The sequence below is a fragment of the Eucyclogobius newberryi genome, unplaced genomic scaffold, assembly GCF_026437365.1.
Source record: "Eucyclogobius newberryi isolate DKJ021-1_F unplaced genomic scaffold, fEucNew1.0.hap1 SCAF_11, whole genome shotgun sequence".
Lineage (NCBI taxonomy): Eukaryota > Metazoa > Chordata > Actinopteri > Gobiiformes > Gobiidae > Eucyclogobius > Eucyclogobius newberryi.
This window is the reverse complement of record NW_027315735.1, coordinates 16,341,164-16,361,139: the sequence shown is the minus strand read 5'-3', so window position 1 is coordinate 16,361,139 and position 19,976 is coordinate 16,341,164. Positions and strand designations below refer to the sequence as shown.

The following is a 19,976-nucleotide window of genomic DNA, read 5'->3' as shown; positions in this document are numbered from 1 at the left end:
AAAATGATTCAATAGCAAAACAATGAGAGGTAGCATTCAAGATCTGCAAATTGATTAGGCATTACATTATAAATGCTGACAGGTGAAGGGCATACTCTATATAATAGTACCGGTATTTATTCATGCTCTGTAGGTGGGTTGGATAAACATCTAGATGGGGCTGGGTAAAAAGTTGTGATACCTGATGTGACATGCCAAGTGAAAATAAAAGAGATTAGAAAGTTCACCTTTTTTATTTTATTTATTTAGTATTCTAGATAACAGAGTGGCATTGCAAAAGTATCTTACAGATATTGGCATTGTAAGACGGGTATTGCTTTACTAGTTAAACCATTTAATCTACAGTGGATATCCTGGTCAGCAGTATCTGTCCAACTTTTATTTGGCTAATTTAAAGGAAAAAGGCAGATTTGAGAACTTTCCCACAGCAAAGATAGAAAAGCAGCCAAGAGCAAGAAGGAAACTGTTGTGAGGGCAAAACAAACAGCATAATGAAGCTAAGGCTAAACACACAAATTTCTCTGACAGAAATGGAGGAAAGTGCAGAGGAGAGTCCCAGTGTGCGTCTGTGGAGGGGCTTAGTCCGTCTGAGGGCAGATCAAGTGAAAAGTCCATTTTTATGATCCGCTGGATGTTCTGAGAATACTTTTCGAACTACAAGATTTCAGTTGAATTCCTCAAGCAAGTCAAATCTATCGTGAATGTGCTACACTGTGAAATAAAATGTGTAATAACGATAAAGAAATCATCATTAAAACAACAGGAACTTATTTTCTTAGCCTGGGTGTGTTTGGTGGCTAGCTGAATGTTTTGTAAGGGTATACAAAGAAGAAGAGCAAAGAACAGAACAATAATGACATTTTAACACAAATGTTGTCTTATGAAAAGTAATTTGATAACTAAACTGGCATTTTTTTTCTTTTATAAGGTTAAAAGGGATTAGCAAATAATGTGGACAATTATAGAGCAATTGAAATCACCTTAAACATTTAGGATAATGTGGTTTGTGTAAAACTGAAAATAATAATTGATGTTAAGATACAATTTAAATGAACAAATAATACAATACAGTCGGAAAAAGTGTATTCATTTTCTTTTGAACTTGGATATTTTGAGAAGAATAACAATAAATCTGCTGATTGCTTGACTGGGCCAAGGCTCTTGAGTCTGTGCAGTAATTTACCTGGCCATGGGATGAGAAGTCATGATTGTTTATATTCAAGGAGACACCATCTTGAACACGCAGCCCTTTGATTGTTTACCCATCCCGCCTGGAACTCCACATCGGCTGAACCACGACATCGCGCTCGCTCGTATTCAGCACAGCAGCCATTAGCAGCCAGATCCTCACCCCTGTGACCTGCTCATACCTCCATCCATTTCAAACATTTCAAACTGAATGCCATCAAACAAAGTCAAAGCAATACATCTGTTTTATATATGTGCTTTGGAGTGTCTGTTTGTTTAAGACGTGCAATTCAATTAATTGCATATTACTTGAATCATGATCCAAAGACAGACATATTTGTTTTTAATATGAAAAATGTTGAATCATTCTTTTTTTATTTTTTTATGCAGTAAGCCCGTCCAAAATTACTAAAATCTTAATTTCTAGTCTTGCTTCTGTTGTGGAAAAAATATAATCTGGCCCTTTACTTTTTAACTTTCAATCCTATTTCTAATCAGATTTAGTTCTAACAGCCTGACAACCCCTTTTGGCCTGGAAATTTACATGTCCGGACCTCCTGGAGTGGCTAGGAAGTCCCACGTTATGTTTCACACTAGGCAAGACATGTGAATTGAATTAATGCAAATGTTATGTACTGTCTCCTTCCTGAAACCACTGTTTCTTTGATGTCCCATTTGCTCCTTGGTTCCTTTGTACCTGAGAGACCAGTGACCGGGAACTTCTGTGTGTGTGTGGTCATGTGACCATCTGTGATTTAAGGCAGGGGACAGACGTGGGACGGAAGGATTTGGGAGACACACATTTTGGGAAGCAGGCAAGAGACAGACGCGTGGACTCGGCCTTCCATGAGAATGGCTGAGTCCACACGAGTTTCTTTCTGATTCAGCCACAAGATTAAACAGTTTACTTTTGAAACGAGACAACTTGCTTCTTTGTCTTAACAAGAGATTTTTGCCACCACACTTCTAAAAGTTTTCTTCTCTGGTATAACTTTTTCTTCTTTATCTTCAGAGCTTTCTCTTTGAACCCAACAGCCTTTTTTTTTTTTTAATATCGAGACTGTTACTTTTCTCAACAATCATATAACACTCAATAATTACGAAATACTGCATTTTACAAGCAGCCCAATAATTTATCAATTATATTATTATTGAATGAAGAGTACTCAAACAAAAAAACTGAGACATGGCTGCAGGATCACAACAATTGCAATTACAACTGATACATTTTGTTTGCAGAATTTGATCACATTTAAGGAGATATTATGAAACACAGCAGAGATGAACAGATTGAAAAACAATTCTAGAAGCATAATATGCTTCTAGAATTGTTTTTCAAGTTATATCAGGAAATAAATAAAATAAAATCAAGAACACCCGCAAGTACAACAAAAGCCCTTGAAATAACCGAGGTAAAAGAATAACAAGTTTCCCATGGTGTTTCCTGAAACCACTCTCTCTAAAAAACTGGTGCAGCCCTATTCCAAAACTGTAAAACGGATTCTAAGACCTATCTACCTGCAGTAAGTGTGAATAAGTAAGCACACACATTTTCCTTTCAAAAAGTTACAGAAGAAAATATGTTTCACAATACAAAAGATCAAGGACAAAACCCGTCCACGCAAACTAATTTATTGCACATCGAAACATTATATATACACCAGCAATATAATCTGCATATTAGTGAACATTATGGTTTATGGTGCATGCAAATTTTACGCAATTCAAATTTGACACTGTTTCCCAATTTATTAGGTTTAGTTTTGTGCACAGTGACAGCGTACGAGGCATTTGATGTAAAAGTCTCGCTGGAATCAGTGCTGGATTAGATATGCACTCCATATTCAGCTGTCTGGGATCATGGGGGCAAGTTAATGAAGCTCCGTCGGGCCTTTTTCATGTAAAAGCTCCAATCACAGCAGCTGACATTGTCCCCTTTATAGAGACAAGTCCCATTGTTAATAAGCATGCTATCACTCAATTAGCCAGCCACATGAGCGCTGTATGTAGCTATTATGTAGATAAAGCTCGAACAGGATCACAGAGCAGAGTGAATATGAATTATCCTAATGTATGTAAGGTTAATACATCCTCCAAGCACAAAAGGATAGAATGTTATTGAGCATGATATTCCTATATTCCTCTGAGAAATGGCTTTTAATGGTAATGCAGGGTAAAAGGTCAAAAAAGCCAAGTTCAAACCTTTTCTACAAAATGAACATTTAAAAAACAGTTATGTAGAATGTACATTCACAAAGATGAATGTATGCTCACCCTAAAGGTCAATCAGATCAAGACCAAAAGCTGTGAGAGTCAAAAATACAATTCATTCAAAACATTTATTTATGATTGTATATAAATCCTATGTAAAAGCAAAAAAACTGTACATGTTTTGAATGTGACATTACAAAACAGTGCTCATTTCTAATATCAAACGTACAGACTGAGTTCAGCTGCACATTAATGTCCCAAATTGTGATTCACACCTTAATAAAAGTAGGACAAGATGTGTTGTAGAAATGCAAGCTGAGAACTTGATTAACCACCAGGCATCGTCAAACCCCACAGAGAACTATGCTCAGGTTTTTAAGAGAGCTACAAGAAATTATTTAGATGCATGGGGAACATTTATTTTGTAAGAGACTAATTTTGATGAACATCGCGCTTTACCTGAAGGCGCATAATAGCTAGCGGGGTGCAGAGTGGGGAGGCAGCAAGCGGCAGGTTTCAAAGCAAGCTAATATTGGGAGGGCTAAAGTTAAAGTGCAGTGTGATAGGCAGAATGGCTCTCATATGAGAAGAGAAGATTAAAGTCAGTGGGACATCACAGTGAGTTAATATGAGGCAGGATAGAGACAGGAGATCGTACTCTCTCTCTCTTTCTCCTCTGCCACAGAAGCACTCGATATAGTGGTCTACAACAATAAACCAATTACTTCTCGTTAATATTTAAGGCGGTAATTTCCATTTGTGTGAGATATATTAAAACAGTGCGGTGATGAGCAGGAAAAGGGCTGACCCTGAGATTCTCGCAGTGGGCTGGCTGGTCCAACAAAGCAAAATTAACAACAGGGTGCTTTGTGTTTTATTGAGACGAATGTGACCAGTCTTTGGAAGCAATTTATGCCTCTACATGGAAATGTGGGAAATTGTAACATTTAAAGCTATACCACAATAGAGTAATAACCTGCTTTGTTTGTCTAATAGTTATTCTTTAATCAAGCAAACATAACACACATTCAGAGTAGAGTTCTAGGGTCAGGGGAATAATTTGCCAAAAGGATATATTTATTAAAACACATTTTCTAGTCTGTGACAAAAGATAAACTAATGAGTTGCAGAGAGCAAGAGAGCTGGTGTATTTTATTTAAAAGGCCAACCGTATATATCCACACAGGAGCTGTCTTGTCCAGAGAGCTTCTTTCCGAGGCGAGCAAAGAACCAGATAAGAGAACAGAGTGCCATGTTGGTGTAAGGTGATGCGTGCCGTGAGGAAATGTAGCGATAAAGACACAGAGGAAGGCGTCTACCCACTCAATAAACAGAATCTGTAATAAACTGCCGCGCACTGGGGGGGAGACATAGAAGATGCATCACGACGTGCAACGGGCCAACATACAACATATCAGAAGCTTATCGTGTAAACAGACCACTCCACGGTGCTTTACAGTGTCTTATGCAGGGCTTAAACTCATTACACAAAAGCTCCTCATTATTACAGGCTGGAGTGTCTGAAGGCACGACTCACAACGATCGTCTTAGGATCACACTCGTTTAAGCTTTCAAAGGTTGAATTCCAAAACATAGTTAGTTAATACAATTTGGAGATTAGAGGTGTTTCATGTACTCATTTGAGCTGTATGAGATGATGTGTGTTGTTGGAAGCAATGGGGGACATGTAGTAAGTCTAGGTAGTAGTGTGCGGTAGACTCAGGGTGTCCAATATTAAGTAAATAACACAAAAGTGAAACAATATGCAAAATTGGGGCTTTGAACCCCGGCTTCTCCGCGTGAAGGGCAAAGGCCTTTCCTACTGAGCTAAACTTCCATACCTGAGATAGATGCTGATTGATTAACTAAGATGATTCCATCAACCAATTACACAAATTAGCATTAGTTGTCAAATGAGCAGTCATGGTATTTCTAACTGAAATCTAGTCATTGGAAACATGAACAGAGCCTGAGCTACAAACAAAGACTTGTCTCTAGATAGTTTTTAAGTCTGATGTTGAAACTTGGCGCTGCTGTTGCTTCGCTTCTCCTCGCACACACTCAGTTTAGGCACAACCTGCAAACATCCTTGATTCCCACACAGGTTTATTCAGTGTGGTTTGAGCATAGATCCAGGGGTTTGAGGCTGTGTGGTCCTCAGAGCGCATGTGCAGACCTCTTAAAGAAGCTGCTGTCCGCTCTGGTTCTAAAAGCTCATGTTAGAGAGCGGAGCATGAACCTCTGAACATGGATTGCACACCGCTGTGGTACGAGCAGACTCATGCTTCCCGCAGTAATGGTCAGGGGCCTGCAGCGGCCACTAAAAGACACTGTGAGTTCAGCCAAGCTTCAGCAGAAGAAGTGTGGGGAAAACGGGCTTTTTCAGATATATTTTAGAACAATTCATACATAGTTGTGACACACTGTCATTTTTTTTTTTTTATTGGCCAATCACTGATTGCTTTGACTGCCCAGACCATACTGAGTTTAGGACACATATGTAACATGTTTGTGGTATGTGTGAAGTCCATGACTTTCCACTGGTGGCACTCATCATACCCTGTAGTTCTGAGTACTTGTATTTTCTGCTTGTCTTGTGTTCTTCGGGTCAGAATTCCCAGGTCAGGTAGGGCCTTGCAGTTTGCTAGGTAAGAGCAATCAAGACCCAGGCTTAAGCTCTGGTGATGCATTCAAGGACTCTGTGGTCCTCCACTCTGTAGTCTTTGACTATATAACAATTAGGATGTGATATAGTCCTAGTTTAGTCAATGTATAGTCCTGTTTTAGATCTAGATAAGATTGATCTATTTAATTATTTGACAGGGACAATGCAGTCACAGATAGTTACAAGCAGAGCATGCAGCTGATGTGATACATACAGAATGTATAACTAGTACTAATTATCAAGCCCCGTCCCGGTTGCGGTATTCCCATCATTTACAGTTAAAAATATTATAAAAGCAAAATCTTGAACTCATATTTACAACAGTGCAGTTTAACAACACATATCAATCTGATGGTACACGGGAAATCAAATACAAATACAATTACAAAACAAAACTAGTCAGCAAGATCTTAAGATAAGAATTACTGATGGCTAATATCAGTAGTTCAAGTACTTCATAACCCTTCATAGATGCCAGGCCTTTTACATAAAAACCATAACCTACGTAGAGGCAACAATAAAGAGTGGAGGGATGGCAAGATCGCATGTTAAATGAGCCAAAAACAGACCTGCAGTGAGAGATCTTAATTGAGCAAAAGGGTAGGACAAAGCTGGTGACAGAGATGGGTGCCCACACTGTTCCGTTGTAGCAGCAGGCAGCTCCCTGATGTGACTGAGAGTATCATGTGAGGTGGCCAACCATGTGTGATGTGTTTGATCTGGTGTCCGGGTCAGTCCTGATGTTAACAGAGTTATTAGGGGACTTATTAGGGAGAGGCAGAGTGGCAGAGAAGCCCCCCGCTGATCCCAACATTACTGCTGTTGTGGCAGGGTCATTACCGCCCCGCTGCTAGGGCTTTGTAGCAGGGATTGAGAATCTGCTGGTGTGCACAGAGGGGGGAGCAGTGCAGGGGAGGGCCGCGCGATGTAGGTGAGGAAGCTAGGTGTCGATAAGAGGGAAGTCTAGGGGATCTGATCAAAGCCAAGTGAGAAAATTTCACAGTTTCACTATTGGTGCATTATTTCATACTAACAAGAGGTATTCAACCTTGTGTGAAAATTACAATTGATTCTGATTGGTGCCTTAGTACACAACATTCTAAAGGCAAACACATATTTAATATAGGGGGCAGTTTAAATGTTTATTGTTAAAATGCATAGTTTTGTTTGAATATATTGAGCTGTAGGGTCGAGTCACTAATGGAAACAACTAGGTTCAGAGTTTTGTGTTTTGTTTGTATACTGTAATCAATAGAAAACAACTGATCATCACCCCCAATTCGAAGTATGACATCAAATTCTAGACACAAGCAATCTCAAGTTATAGAATATTTAGAATATGGGTCTGAAATGCCTGAAATGCCTAAACGCATTAAATGCGTTTAATAACCGAATTTATGTGTAATAACCGAATATAGCAGAAAGCCATACTTCCTTTAAAAATGTCAACTCGTACTAGAGCTGTGACTTTTTGCTAATCAAGTAGTCTAGACATAGCAGATGACCAACGGTTGAGTCCTTTGGGAGGTGGAGAAAATCAATACATGCAAACTTAACAAAGATGTTTAAATTTTAAATTGGTTGGCTTACGATAAAAATGTCGGACAAAAGGTCTTTTATTAGATTGAAAAGGAGAATCATCTGAAGACCTGAAAGAATCCTTTGGCTTGGAGAATGAACACTTTTATAGGTATTTATAAATAAGGAGTTATTATAATCAAGAAATTCAAAAGAATCATGACCATCATAGCCTTTTGACTGAAACATTCATTGAAGTTTATAAATCTGAACGTTCAAGGGGAATAATATCTAAATTGTATAAATATTTTAACGGTCTTGGCAGCCACTCTAATCACATTAAGAGCAATGGGAAAGTGAGGGTCACTTTGTTCTGGATGATGAAGAGTGGGAAAGTATATGTGCATCTCATTGGAGAACCACAGGATCACATATTTGGAGGGAATTCTGTTGGAAAAGTGTGTCTAGTTTCTTTATAACTCCATGTCAAAGTGCACATTACTCACAGGGAAATGCAGACTGTTGGAGAGGATGTGGCAGCCAGGAGGCAAACCACTGTTTGTGTTTTGGGATTGTCCTGTTGTTCAGAGGTTTTGGACTGAGATCAACAAAGCCTTTCAGACAATATATGACATCACCATTCCAATGGATCTAAGAACCCTGTATTTGGGCCTCAGGACTCCTGCCATGGACACGATCAGCAGATATCTCTGGAGCATCCTCCTGGCTGCAGCGAAAAAGGCCTTCACAAAAAAATTATGACACAAAATGCACCGACAATCAAGGACTGGGCTGACATTATAATGGACATTCGACATATAGAACAAATCACATTCGGACTCAAATTGAAAATGAGCAAATTTGACATTTTGTGGGCAAAATGGGACAATTTTTTGGGGTCATGTGTCATGTTTCTATTGTTTTATAGGATGTCTTTTTTTTTTTTTTTTTTTTTTTTTGTATTCTCTCTGGTCTTGTTCTGTTTTTGTTTTTCATGTTCTTTAAATCTTAATTAAAATATACATATAAGTGTTTGTATGCTGAATTTGACACAGATGAAGCCGAAGTAAAGCCGTTTATGGACAAAGGAGTGTTAAGGTGTCATTTTCATGCAATCGCGGCTTAATTTTAGTTATAAAACTTATTTTCTCAGCTTAAGGTCTTTCCATGACCAGTTAACGATTACGTGATTCTTAAATTAGTTGCCGATTATTTAAATAAGCAATTAGTTGTGATTAATCGATTAACATGTCGCAGCCTTAATGTGTTCTTTTAGAATTTTATTTTAAATATTCTTTCCACAGCTGTACAAAAAGTATATATCGAATATCTTTTACAAAATAGCATGCTATTTCTTTTTGTCAAAGATTTATTTTGGTCTTGGCAGGTGGGCATGTTTAGATAGTATATTATGACAGTATTCTTGCCCAGGTAATGTCGTTCAGTGGCTTCGGCGCTGCGGGGCAGAAATATAAAACTCATGAGCCAGAACAAGAACATAAAAACATGGCTACATCAGTTTAAGAATAAAAAATAGTGGTGGAAATTTACCAGCTTTAGTTAATTTAGTTATTAACATTTTTCCTGAATGTTGAACAACAGTTACAAACTTTGAATACCAGGCTCCAGTTAGCCACTAATTGTATTGCATAACAGAAATTAGAACTTGTTTGACCTTTCAACTGACAAGAAGTGTTTCCAAAGTATCTGGGGTTGGTAAAAAAAGCATCCCCTCAGGCCTCTTTCTCTACAAGCGCTTGGCTAATCAAGTCCATTATCTGCCTGGGCATCATTAACACTGATGCATGCTGGGATATGCAGTCCCAATGACCCTGCTCAGAGCGTCGGGCTGCACTTTGATTTATCCTTCAGGTTGCACATACATCTTCATTACGGACATCTCTCCCTGTACAATATGTAAAGCAATAACTCGGAAAACCGCAGAGTCTACTGTATGCAAATGTATGATCGGGGTTGTGCTGCATTAAAAGTATTTTCATAAAACCTCAAGAGACATGAAATATTGTGTCTCCAAGTTCCATAAGTAATTTATAGATTATTATTGGAGGATTAAAGTTAAAGTTTGACTTACTGTATGGGAAACTGCTTGATGATTACCCAGCAGTGCATCATTATGAAAGTAACCATACTGAAGACAAGAGGATATATCATCTGTGTTTTAATGTTAAACTGATCAACACTGTGAAACTGTCCAATGCTAAGAGAATAAGAAAGCAATTAAATGCTGGTTACACAGGGATACAACACAGCGGAGAGTCAAATTAAATGGTATAAGAGGTAGCAAGGCTCAAGTGGTTAGAGAAGACGTCACGTTTGGTGTGTCCTTGGCGGTGTTGGGAAGTGTTACTTTTAAAAGTAACTCATTACACATATTTTGACCATTCAAAACGATGTATTGTCTTACTTTTAATTGTTAATCGCAATGGAAACAGTTCAAATTTTGCATCACTCTGACACCAATGGATAAAAGAGGCTTCAAAATCTTGCAGCAGAGAAGTGGTCAAGCAACGAGGGACAGCTGAAGTAAATGTTGTATAGTGTAGCTTGCAAAACTTCTGAGCTTTCAGTTGTTTTTCAGCTTAAATCTTTTTTTTTTTATTGTGTTATTTTTGCTGAGAGGCCGAGAAATCACCATTACAAAGTGGCATGTGCCCTTTTGTCCATCAGCAATTGACGTGGGGCAGCAGAGGAAGCATTTTGGAAGAAAGGGGGTGTGAAGTTTGCCAACATCAATCTCGTTTCAAATTGAACCACACAGTTCCGGCTGAATGAATTGCCTCTCAAATGCAGCGGGCCATGGCTACACACATTGAATCCCGAAGTGAATCTGATTTGATCCCGAGAGCCGTATACAAAAGGCACAACCCACTGATTGATAAAGCCAAGTAAGGGGAGATGGGGTAAATGGGAAAAAAATCCACAAAGTCAATGGTTGAAGAAAGGGAGAGGGGGTTACAGGCGTGGAAAGGCGAAAGGATAGAAGAAATATAAGCAATAGCAGTCAGCCGGGTGGGTCTTATAGAAAAGTTCTCAAGTGGGGTGGCCTGATTGGTGATGTGAACCAAGTTGTATATAGTTTATCTCTGGTGTGGCCATATATTTAGACATTCTGACTTGATTAACAATTAGCTAAATCATTAAAATGATTGATTACCCAAATAATCTGGACTTTCCTAATTGTATAGTACCCCTGAAGCATTATGTAAATCTATGTACCGGTATCTACTACCAGTTATGTAGAGTAAAACTTTTTCATACATGAAAATCATCAATCAGACCGCAAAATGAATGAACTAATTCCTACTAATTACTAATATTATTTTGAAGATGGCTTTCATATTCCTTATAATCACCAATTATCTTTTCAAGGGCAAAAAGAAAAAAATATATGTCACACCATTTAGATTTCCCCATTGTGCATATGACGTTTTCTATTATGCCATTATGAATCCAAATTTTCAGGAGAACATTGCCATGACATCTGTGAACTCTGCGAGCACACACGCTTATTTGAAAAAAAGGGTGATTTTATTAAGGGTTCAATCAGTGCTGAGAGCCATCACATAATACATGACAAAGTAAAGACACTTCTAAAGATTCAAGTAGAGTGAAAAAAAATAAAAAAAAAACCCCCCTTGATAATCATTTCCCTTCCTTATAAAACTCATTACACAGTGAGACTCATAAAAGCAGCAGGAGAGAAGACAGACTAGCATGTGTCGTTGTTTTAAAGGTCTCTTCCGAGCGCAATAAGCTCCACAAAATTGAAGACAGTTAAAATGATGCTTTTCGACAACGAAAGTAACAAGTAAGAAACCCAAAGTAAGTTTTAAGAATCCGTTCTGCGGCCCCATTAGAGATATTTATGCTAAATATACACATCTTCACAGGGAAATGCGGGTGCGAAAAGTGATATCTTGGCTCAGTCAAATAAATAATAAATGAAAAGTCCACCAGTCTGGATAAATAACAGATAGCATGTCAAAACAAACACTGCAAACATCTGAATATCTAGACTCACTTTTATTTTTTTTAATCTGGACAGTTTTGACAAGATTTAAAGGTCCCATAACATGCAAAACCGACTTTTCAGAGCTTTTAACCTTCTTACATTGCTATTTGTGCTTCATATTTGTCTATGGGAGTTTTTATTTATTTATAGGAGATCTTCTACTGAAAGTGTTTTTCAGACTTCCTATAAGTGATCTGTTCTTCTGTATCTACCTCTGTATCTACCTGCGTTGCACCAATGAAATTTCCCCATGTGGGACAATAAAGGAATATCTTATCTTATCTTATATTATATATGTGCCCAGAGTGTTTTTTTGATTGATTCCCGCAGTTTTTAGCTATAGTACAGACTCTCCTTTCCTCGAATCTCCAAACTGACGGGCGGTGGGGCAAGACCGCGTCATAAGGGCAAGCACGCGTCACCACCCCTTATTCAAAAATAGGCAAATATCCTCTCAAAGGGAACGCTGCACCTTAGCAACACATCTATTATAATAGGTTGCGTGTTTTTCACTTAGGGTTACATGTTGATGCTGTTGTGAACGAACAAAAAAGAACAATATCAGTGTAGCTGCTTACATCCCATAACATCCCATTTAAAAGCACTTCAAAGCCCCTCTCATCAACTTTCACCAGCTCGGGGTGAGGAGAGGGTGGCGTAGATATAAAACATTAAACAATATTTTTCATTTATGAGCAAATCATGTTCTGTTTCAACAGTCGAGGCAAAAAGAGCTGATTCAGTGCGGTCCCTGTAGGGGTAATTGATAGGGTGAAGTAAGTCCCAGGGGAAACGCTGTATCATGACTTCTTACTCTGCCGGCGGGTACTTGGACCCTCTACAGGGGACTTCCACAGCCCCCAGCGGGTGAGAGAGTTTTTTTTTTTTTTTTTGAGATTTAGAGCAAGTGTCTTTTTTAAGGAATACAAAAATGTTTATTTAAAAAAAAAAAAAAAAAGATAATGTACTTGCACCAACAGTTTTTTTAACATACATTATGGACAAAATTGTGCTTTTAATATTTCATAAAATTAAACCACTAGTTGCTGAAGTAGTAGCTTTTTACATATAAGTTATATGTAGTTTATATAGATCCTTACTTTCACAACACAACAGCTATTGTCTTTAACTATAATCCATAAAGGCTAAACTGAACCAAAGTGGTAATCAATAATCAGTTTAAATGATTTTAGATCTTCGTGCTGCATTGACCTGCTGACCGCCATATTTAATCACATCAGCTAAAAAATGGATTGGCATGAAGGTCTATGCACGTAATTGGTAATATTCATAGCTTTTAGTCAGAAGCTTTTTAGGTAATTTATCTCCATAGCCCCCATTATATGTGGTTCTATTTTAGGTCTGATTGTATTTTCTATTTATATGCTCCCATTAGAACATTCTAAAGCTTCCCATAACGTGTCCTTCCAATGTTACGTTGGCGACACAAAGATGTACCACTGGCTGTCACCAAGCGACCCGGAAGCCTGGCTGCTGTGTTAGACCTACTGTGTTCTTCGACTCTCATCTCCCCTTCCATAATAATGTCCAAAAGACAACACAATCCTGCTTCTCCTCACTATCTGCAAAAACAGTCTCCATAAAGTCATCAACGCCTTGTGCATTTTAGAATTGATTTAAGATTTTACTTATATAAATCTTGCACCAAGTTACATAACTGAACTTTTATGAACATTGTTTAATCTGTTTTTTTTACTGTAGCCCCTCGAGGCAACTGCTGATGTGATTTTGGGCATTATAAAAATAAATGTAATTTTTGTTATATTTCTACTATTTATTCATGCACGCTTTCTGCCGTTATGTGTTTGATGGATTTTAATTTGTTTGGCATTGCATTTTATTGTCTTGTGAATAAACTCCTGCTTTTTAAAGGTGCTGTAAAAAAGAAAGATTACTATTGTTATTACAATCAGAAAAAGCCTGTTAGACATATGCACACATTACATACATAATGCCCTTACAGTAACTAGGAATTTCAGAAACAATCTTAGTGCCATTAAAATCCAACAGTAGGTTTTCACATGGTCTCAGAAGCAACATCCACAATGTCAAAGTCAGATACTCCAAAACTACATTACCTCAGCATCAGCTTCTTTTTATTTCTTAAAACCAGTCACATGTCACAAAAAGTAGAAATAATTAAACATGAATGTCAAATGTGCCGCGAAGTTCTACTCACTTTGGACAGGGAACATGCTAAAATACATTGTCTGACAGGAATTCTCTGGTAAAAGATGAGACAAAAAGTCACATCACTGCTGTGCCCTGCCACTTCATTAAGCTGCGCACAACTGTTCCTTCCTCCTCACATTCTCTCACTCCATCTGCATTATGCCAGAACCTCTCCACTGCTGAGCCAAATTTATTTTGAGTTGAGCCTAGTTTGTAGACCTGGATATGAGGAGGGATGCTTACATTCTGACTAGTGTCCAAACAAGTTGGTGGTGGAAGTCGGAAAGATTTTTGTAGCAGTCTGGGTTCTGAACTTAACATCATCCTGCTACCAATGCTTGAACTAGAGACAACACACACATGCGCTGCCAAAGCAGTAGGAATATGTCAAGTCTCCCATCACCCATGAAAAAGTAGCTGGTATTGTTATCAATGTGTTAGGTATAGCTTGGGATATGCATCTCAAAAACAAACTGGCTGGAAAAAGGAGAAAGAAAGTCACTAGCGTAGTTTCCTTCACAAAAGCTTTGCTACTTTTCCTCTGTGGAGGATTGGCCAACTGGACTGTAAAAAGGCAAGAAGTAAACCAAGCATAACTGCTTCTCTCGGTTCGCCTGAGTTCAAGTTTGTGCACACACAAAAACACTCATCTAAAAGAACTTAATGGGTACACACAAGGAATACAATGCGTCCACAATGCTTGGTTAGCTATTTTAAAGGAACCACCGGCAGCAAGCAACAAGAGCATTTGTAGCCCTAATTGGCAAACACATTTGAATTGTGCGCCTATAAATATTGTGAAGAAAGTGCTGGTATTAAAAATGATTAAAATTTCAATGGGAAAATGGTTCTTTAAAGTGCCACAGGATGAGAGAGGTTTAGCATCGTTGTGTGTGCGCAGAGGCTAAATGAAGCTCATGTGAAGATTAATTAAAGGGATGGGGGCGAGCTAGAGCCGCCTTACCTTTGCTGTGTGACGAGAAGCACAGGGAGAGCTGAGCAAATAGGTCAGGATTTTCAAACTTCTCTTCTTTGACTTTGATCCAGAAGCAATTCTCTGCCATTTCCTGAGGCACTATCTGCAATGACACAAGGATTCCATTATCACCACAATCAGAAAGCGCCAATGCACCAAGCTGCCACTCAGAAAGTTCTCCTCACTAGATATGGGCTTTGTGAGGGATTTAGCTTTTTTCAACATATGGACATATACATGCCCTTGTGCCGCCTCAGCAATTGTACAGCAAAGACAGAAAGAAGTGATAAGAGGACAGTAGGGGAATATACTGCTTTTGTTTACATGCACTGCACTATATAGAGCAAGTGCTTGTGTGGTAGTAACCATGGTGAGAATGAGACATGCCAATTATTGTGCACTTTCAAAAATGCAATATGTTGACCCATTAAGAGTTGGTCTTGTTCATGCTCTTGAATTGATGCTGTATTTTTTATCGTCTTTGCTATATTTTCATCCCATTTCAATTGCTGGATGAAAAATACAAACAGCATTGTAAAGAATGCCTGCCTGCTGCCTGTTTCTTTTCTTTCTGCAGAAACTTAGAGAAGTCACAATAAACTCTAAGATTTATCATCTCAGCCTTGAAAGAGTTCTTGTTGGCTGTATTATTGTATCGTTTGGTAACATTACAGCCAAAGAGAGGAAAGCTTCAAATAATAGGGGCCACTCAACAACAAAAATGGAACTGTGACCTTGTTATTATGAAAAGCACTTTTTGGGAGTTTTGTACCAAGCCCTTCAAATCACTGAAGATATCGTTCAAATGAGGATAGAACTCTTCAGTAGCCTATTCTATACTGGTTGCAGATTGGTGGGAAATGTAAAATATACAGCGATAATATAGTTAATTTTGAATAAGAACGATAATCTTGTCTCATTTTGATCTTGTCCGACCCCTACGCAATATGTTTACAACAATTGGGAAGTAAAGTTCATCCACTCACACTCATGTTTGTCACTGTCTCTGCTATCAAAAGAAAATGACTTGTGTGAATGACCAAAGTTGACCACACATAAAGAAATATGAGGTGAGTTAGCAGCTTGTAACCACAGAAAACCTGTTCCTTCACTGCACCAAGGAGATGATAGAGGGCCATGGGGGGCTTACAAGCTCCTGCTTTCATTTCCTCGGCGTAGCTCTGAGATAAGGAAGTCTACAGATAATTCCCTGCTGGCATAGTATACGTATTACTAGCTAATAAAGCACAGAATAGAAAATTGCATCTTTTATGGGTACGATTTTTTTTTCTTTTCCTTTTTTGCACTGGGCCGTGTTTAGTGGAAATACAATAGAACTGAAGCCCTCCAAACAGGATTAATACAAAAGCTATGTTAAGCAGTGTTAAGGGTAATCAGTTTTGGCTCCAAAGTTTTGACACTCAACTGTTGTGTGCTTATATTGCATAATTTAGGTTAAACTAAAGTTTCAGAGTTCAGCTTTAATTACATGGAATTAAAATAACACAAAGCAATAGCATAAAGGTGTTCACATTCACATAATTCCAAATTACCAAACAAAAGGGGAAGACTTATTGTTGAATGTCATATAGAGTAAACAAAAAAACTTTGAAACAATTCATAAAAAATGACTTAAAAATGTAAAATGTATACATTGAAAAATAATAAGAAGGAATTGTATAAGGTAACTTTTGATTCAAAAGATGAACCTGTACATTTACAAACTGAAATGTAAAATGTGTCCCCTTCACTTTGTGTATGTAATGACTGCTCTCTTTGGACATGTATGGTGCTAACTGCTTCTGGCATAAGTCTGCCTCCATCTGCTGCACATTGAGTTGACAGAAGACTCATGTCTCATCTAATCGACATAAGAGACGCAGACTGCTTTTCCTCAGGTGGTTATAAATTTCATTTGCATCTCCAAATTACAAATCCAGGGGAGGCAAGGTTAATTCACCAGCACGTTAGCTTGATTATAGCTCCTCTAAGACGATGGGCATTTGCACTAACTGATGCTTGCAACAATTATACAAGTCAAATGGAGAAAATGTGGTACTACTGCTCTCCATTACATTAATAACACAATTATATTTAAATAATGGTTCATAACAATCACTCTTAAATATTGTATATAGAAATATGGATTGAAAGTAACTGGACTTGGCTCTAATTACCTGAGAGTTTCAGTGTTTGAGAATTAAGACTTTTGAGACAATTATTCTTTGCCATGAGCTGGATTCAAAATGCTCTGACAGTTTGAATCGACAACGTGTTTGAACATACCGTGTGCACTAACATCAAAAGAAGCATTTGGATGTGTTTAGTTGTTGCTTATTAAGTTCTAGTACACAAGGTTGTACAATAAGAAGAATGAAATAAATGCTAAGAAAACCCAGAGCATAGAATAAATTAAATTGTCTTGGATACTCGTTATTACAATAAACAAAGACTGTTAATGCTTCTGTTAATGGATGTATGGAGATGCAATATGAAGAAACAACAACAAGAATATAAACCACTTTCAGCAGGTACGTTTGGAAGGCCAGCACTGTACTGAGGAGGCAGCCTCAGAGAATTGGCTCCTCGATCATAATAGACATTTATCAGTATTTAGTGGAGACTATGTTGCCATGCTCCATTACTGTGTGATGTAGAATCTCCCCTGCTGCAGACGGTGGTAATGTGCTGCACGGAGTGTGTAAATCTGCTCAAAAAATAACCCACAGTATCCTCATCTCCCTGGAGGACATTTACATCAGCTGGAGCATGAGCAGAGCAAGCCTTCATCATGAATGAGCCATCCAGTCCAATATACCTCTCGTCTCACAAAAGGCTGCAGAGCATTAAAGTTACAACAAAGACACTAAAATGCTGTTTCTACATAGAGGCTTTAGAAGTCTTCACATTCTTAATGTGTTGCACATTTCTTTATGTTATTTGAGTGGTTGTTTATTGTTTGTTCTTAATTTTCTATGGACTTTCTCACAAAATGATGAAAACTGATCTCATCTTTCTCTACACTAATATACTATAATATACTATCCATTGAAATGTGTTTCACAAATGGAGCATGAGTATTACTGTTGGTACCTGGTCTTCTTCTGTTGGTACAGAAAAAGGTTTAGTTTTGCACTAATTGTCCCCTTTGAGGTTCATACCATTGCTCAGTTCTAGTTTAGTCCCAATTTGAAAATGCATGTTTTAATTATAATGTGACTTGTCCAACATCCCTTGTTTAAGACCTGGGTTAATTTGTAATATCGTTAATAAAAACAACAAAATCATCATGTTGTAAAAAATTACCTTTGTCCAGTTAACTCTCTTCATCACAGTTTCAGGCTTATAGACCTTCTTCTGCTCCAGTCCGTAAGGCAGCTTGACCACAGGCAGAGACGGTGGAGGAGGAGGCCCACCTGGACCACCAAAGACGGGCGGGGGAGGTGGGATTCCACACCCAGGAGGTGGTGGAGGAGGTGGGGGTCCTCCTCCAGGCGGTGGTGGTGGTGGAGGAGGAGGGGGCATACCTGCATGTCCTGGTAGAGGGGGAGGAGGAGGGGGAGGAGGAGGACAGCCCCCGGGGGGAGGAGGGGGAGGAGGTGGGGGCGGAGGCGGAGCACCACCTGTTACATGTGGAGGCGGCGGAACTCCTCCAGCTGTCGGACCTGCCGCAACCTGCAATGACACCACAACTATGTAATTCACGAAAAAACAAGCGAAAACAAAAAGAGACAATGACACAAAAAACTTTATTAGAATGGTTATTGAATTGGCTGGCCAGTTTTAATACTTTTCAAAATGTTATTTATTTATTTATTTAGCTATTTTTTGTGGTTTGTAATGTAATACTGCCCCCTTGGTGCACTTCAGGATGGCACTGGACACAGTAAACTTATGAAAGCATCAGTATGTTCTGACGTGTAACACTATTATATGTTCTTATAAAACTGCATAAGAACATTGTGCAATTAGAGACAGCAACGCTGAAATCAAGTTTGATCTTGGGAGCTGATTAGATGCCAGATGTTTCTATCACGTATTTCCACTTACACTTCTCATTTGCAGAGCTGATTCTGCGCAACAGTTTTTGATGCTAATTGTACGTTTTAAATGTGATTGTCCTATTATTTAGGACATTATAGACAATGGTGTTTCATTACATAGCGTTTCCTGCATGCAATTTCAGGAGCTAGCATTTTAAAAGGTATTCTTTGAGGAGCTTCTCACACAAAATGCTTAGAGCCCTTCAGTGAAAAATCCAAATTCAATGATTACATGTGTGCCAGTCTACAGCCCTCTGTGGCCAATTTTCTCTTCTAAGATTAAAGTGAAGAGAATAGAAGAAAATTAGCAGGAACATAAGAGTTCAGTTGTTTTCCATTTTGAGTCAGTCATTTTATCAGTCTCTCCTACAGCCTGTGTCTGAGTTTCAAAAATGAGATGAATTTCAATATTGCATTTTATTTTATTTCTTTTACAGCAATAATAAAAACTGAACTACTGCCAAAAAGCATTGAAAAGGTGAGGGATGTTATTAATTACAAGTAGTGCTAAATGCTAATAAACCTAAGGTACTTAAAGGCTTGCTTAACTTCTTGAGTCACCTGCTTGTCTCCACAGAGATGTTATTTATTTGCCTGGAAGATTACACAAGATGCCATTGAAAGTATGTATCTATCATTTATTTCACTGTTAGAAAGACATGCACCCTTAGTGTGGGCAGTCACTTCTCCATAGATCTGACCTGTAACATTGGCCTAGTGGTGTGATCTGCTTGTCTCCTTATTGATAGATATTGTAAGTTGAATGCCGTTCTGTGTCAACCATGAACCTAGGCCTTAAATTCGACCAGTTTTTTTACAGCAGATGGATACATCCTGTTAACTTCTTGTTAATCGTAATAACCTACAATCATTCACTGCCCATCACTCCGTGGCAATCTTTTTCATCCATGTGTGTTTGTTGTGGCCCACGACACCTCTGGTCTGGGCAAAGCAAGAGCATCTCCATGGAAAGAAGCAGATGAAAATCATGCGGCGCATCTTTAAAGGTGCTGAACAGGATTTTTTTCCTCTCTTTGCTGCAGTCCACATGTATCACTTATTGCAGTAAAGTTAACAACTTGCATACTAACAGCAATTAAAATAAAATACTAATTAGCAGAGCGCATGGACCGATTTTCACCCGAATAG

At 38.4% G+C, this 19,976-nt stretch overlaps 1 protein-coding gene across 1 annotated transcript in view; it reads right to left on the bottom strand.

Moving 5' to 3' along the window:
- Positions 1-19,976, bottom strand: part of diaph2 (diaphanous-related formin 2) — a 387,159-nt gene that overhangs the window by 260,637 nt on the left and 106,546 nt on the right. The window contains exons 17-18 of the mRNA XM_072436089.1: positions 18,091-18,459; positions 14,773-14,887 (exon numbers count right to left, since the gene is read on the bottom strand). Coding sequence (XP_072292190.1) covers positions 14,773-14,887; positions 18,091-18,459 — 484 coding nt within the window. The remainder of the gene's footprint in view (positions 1-14,772; positions 14,888-18,090; positions 18,460-19,976) is intronic.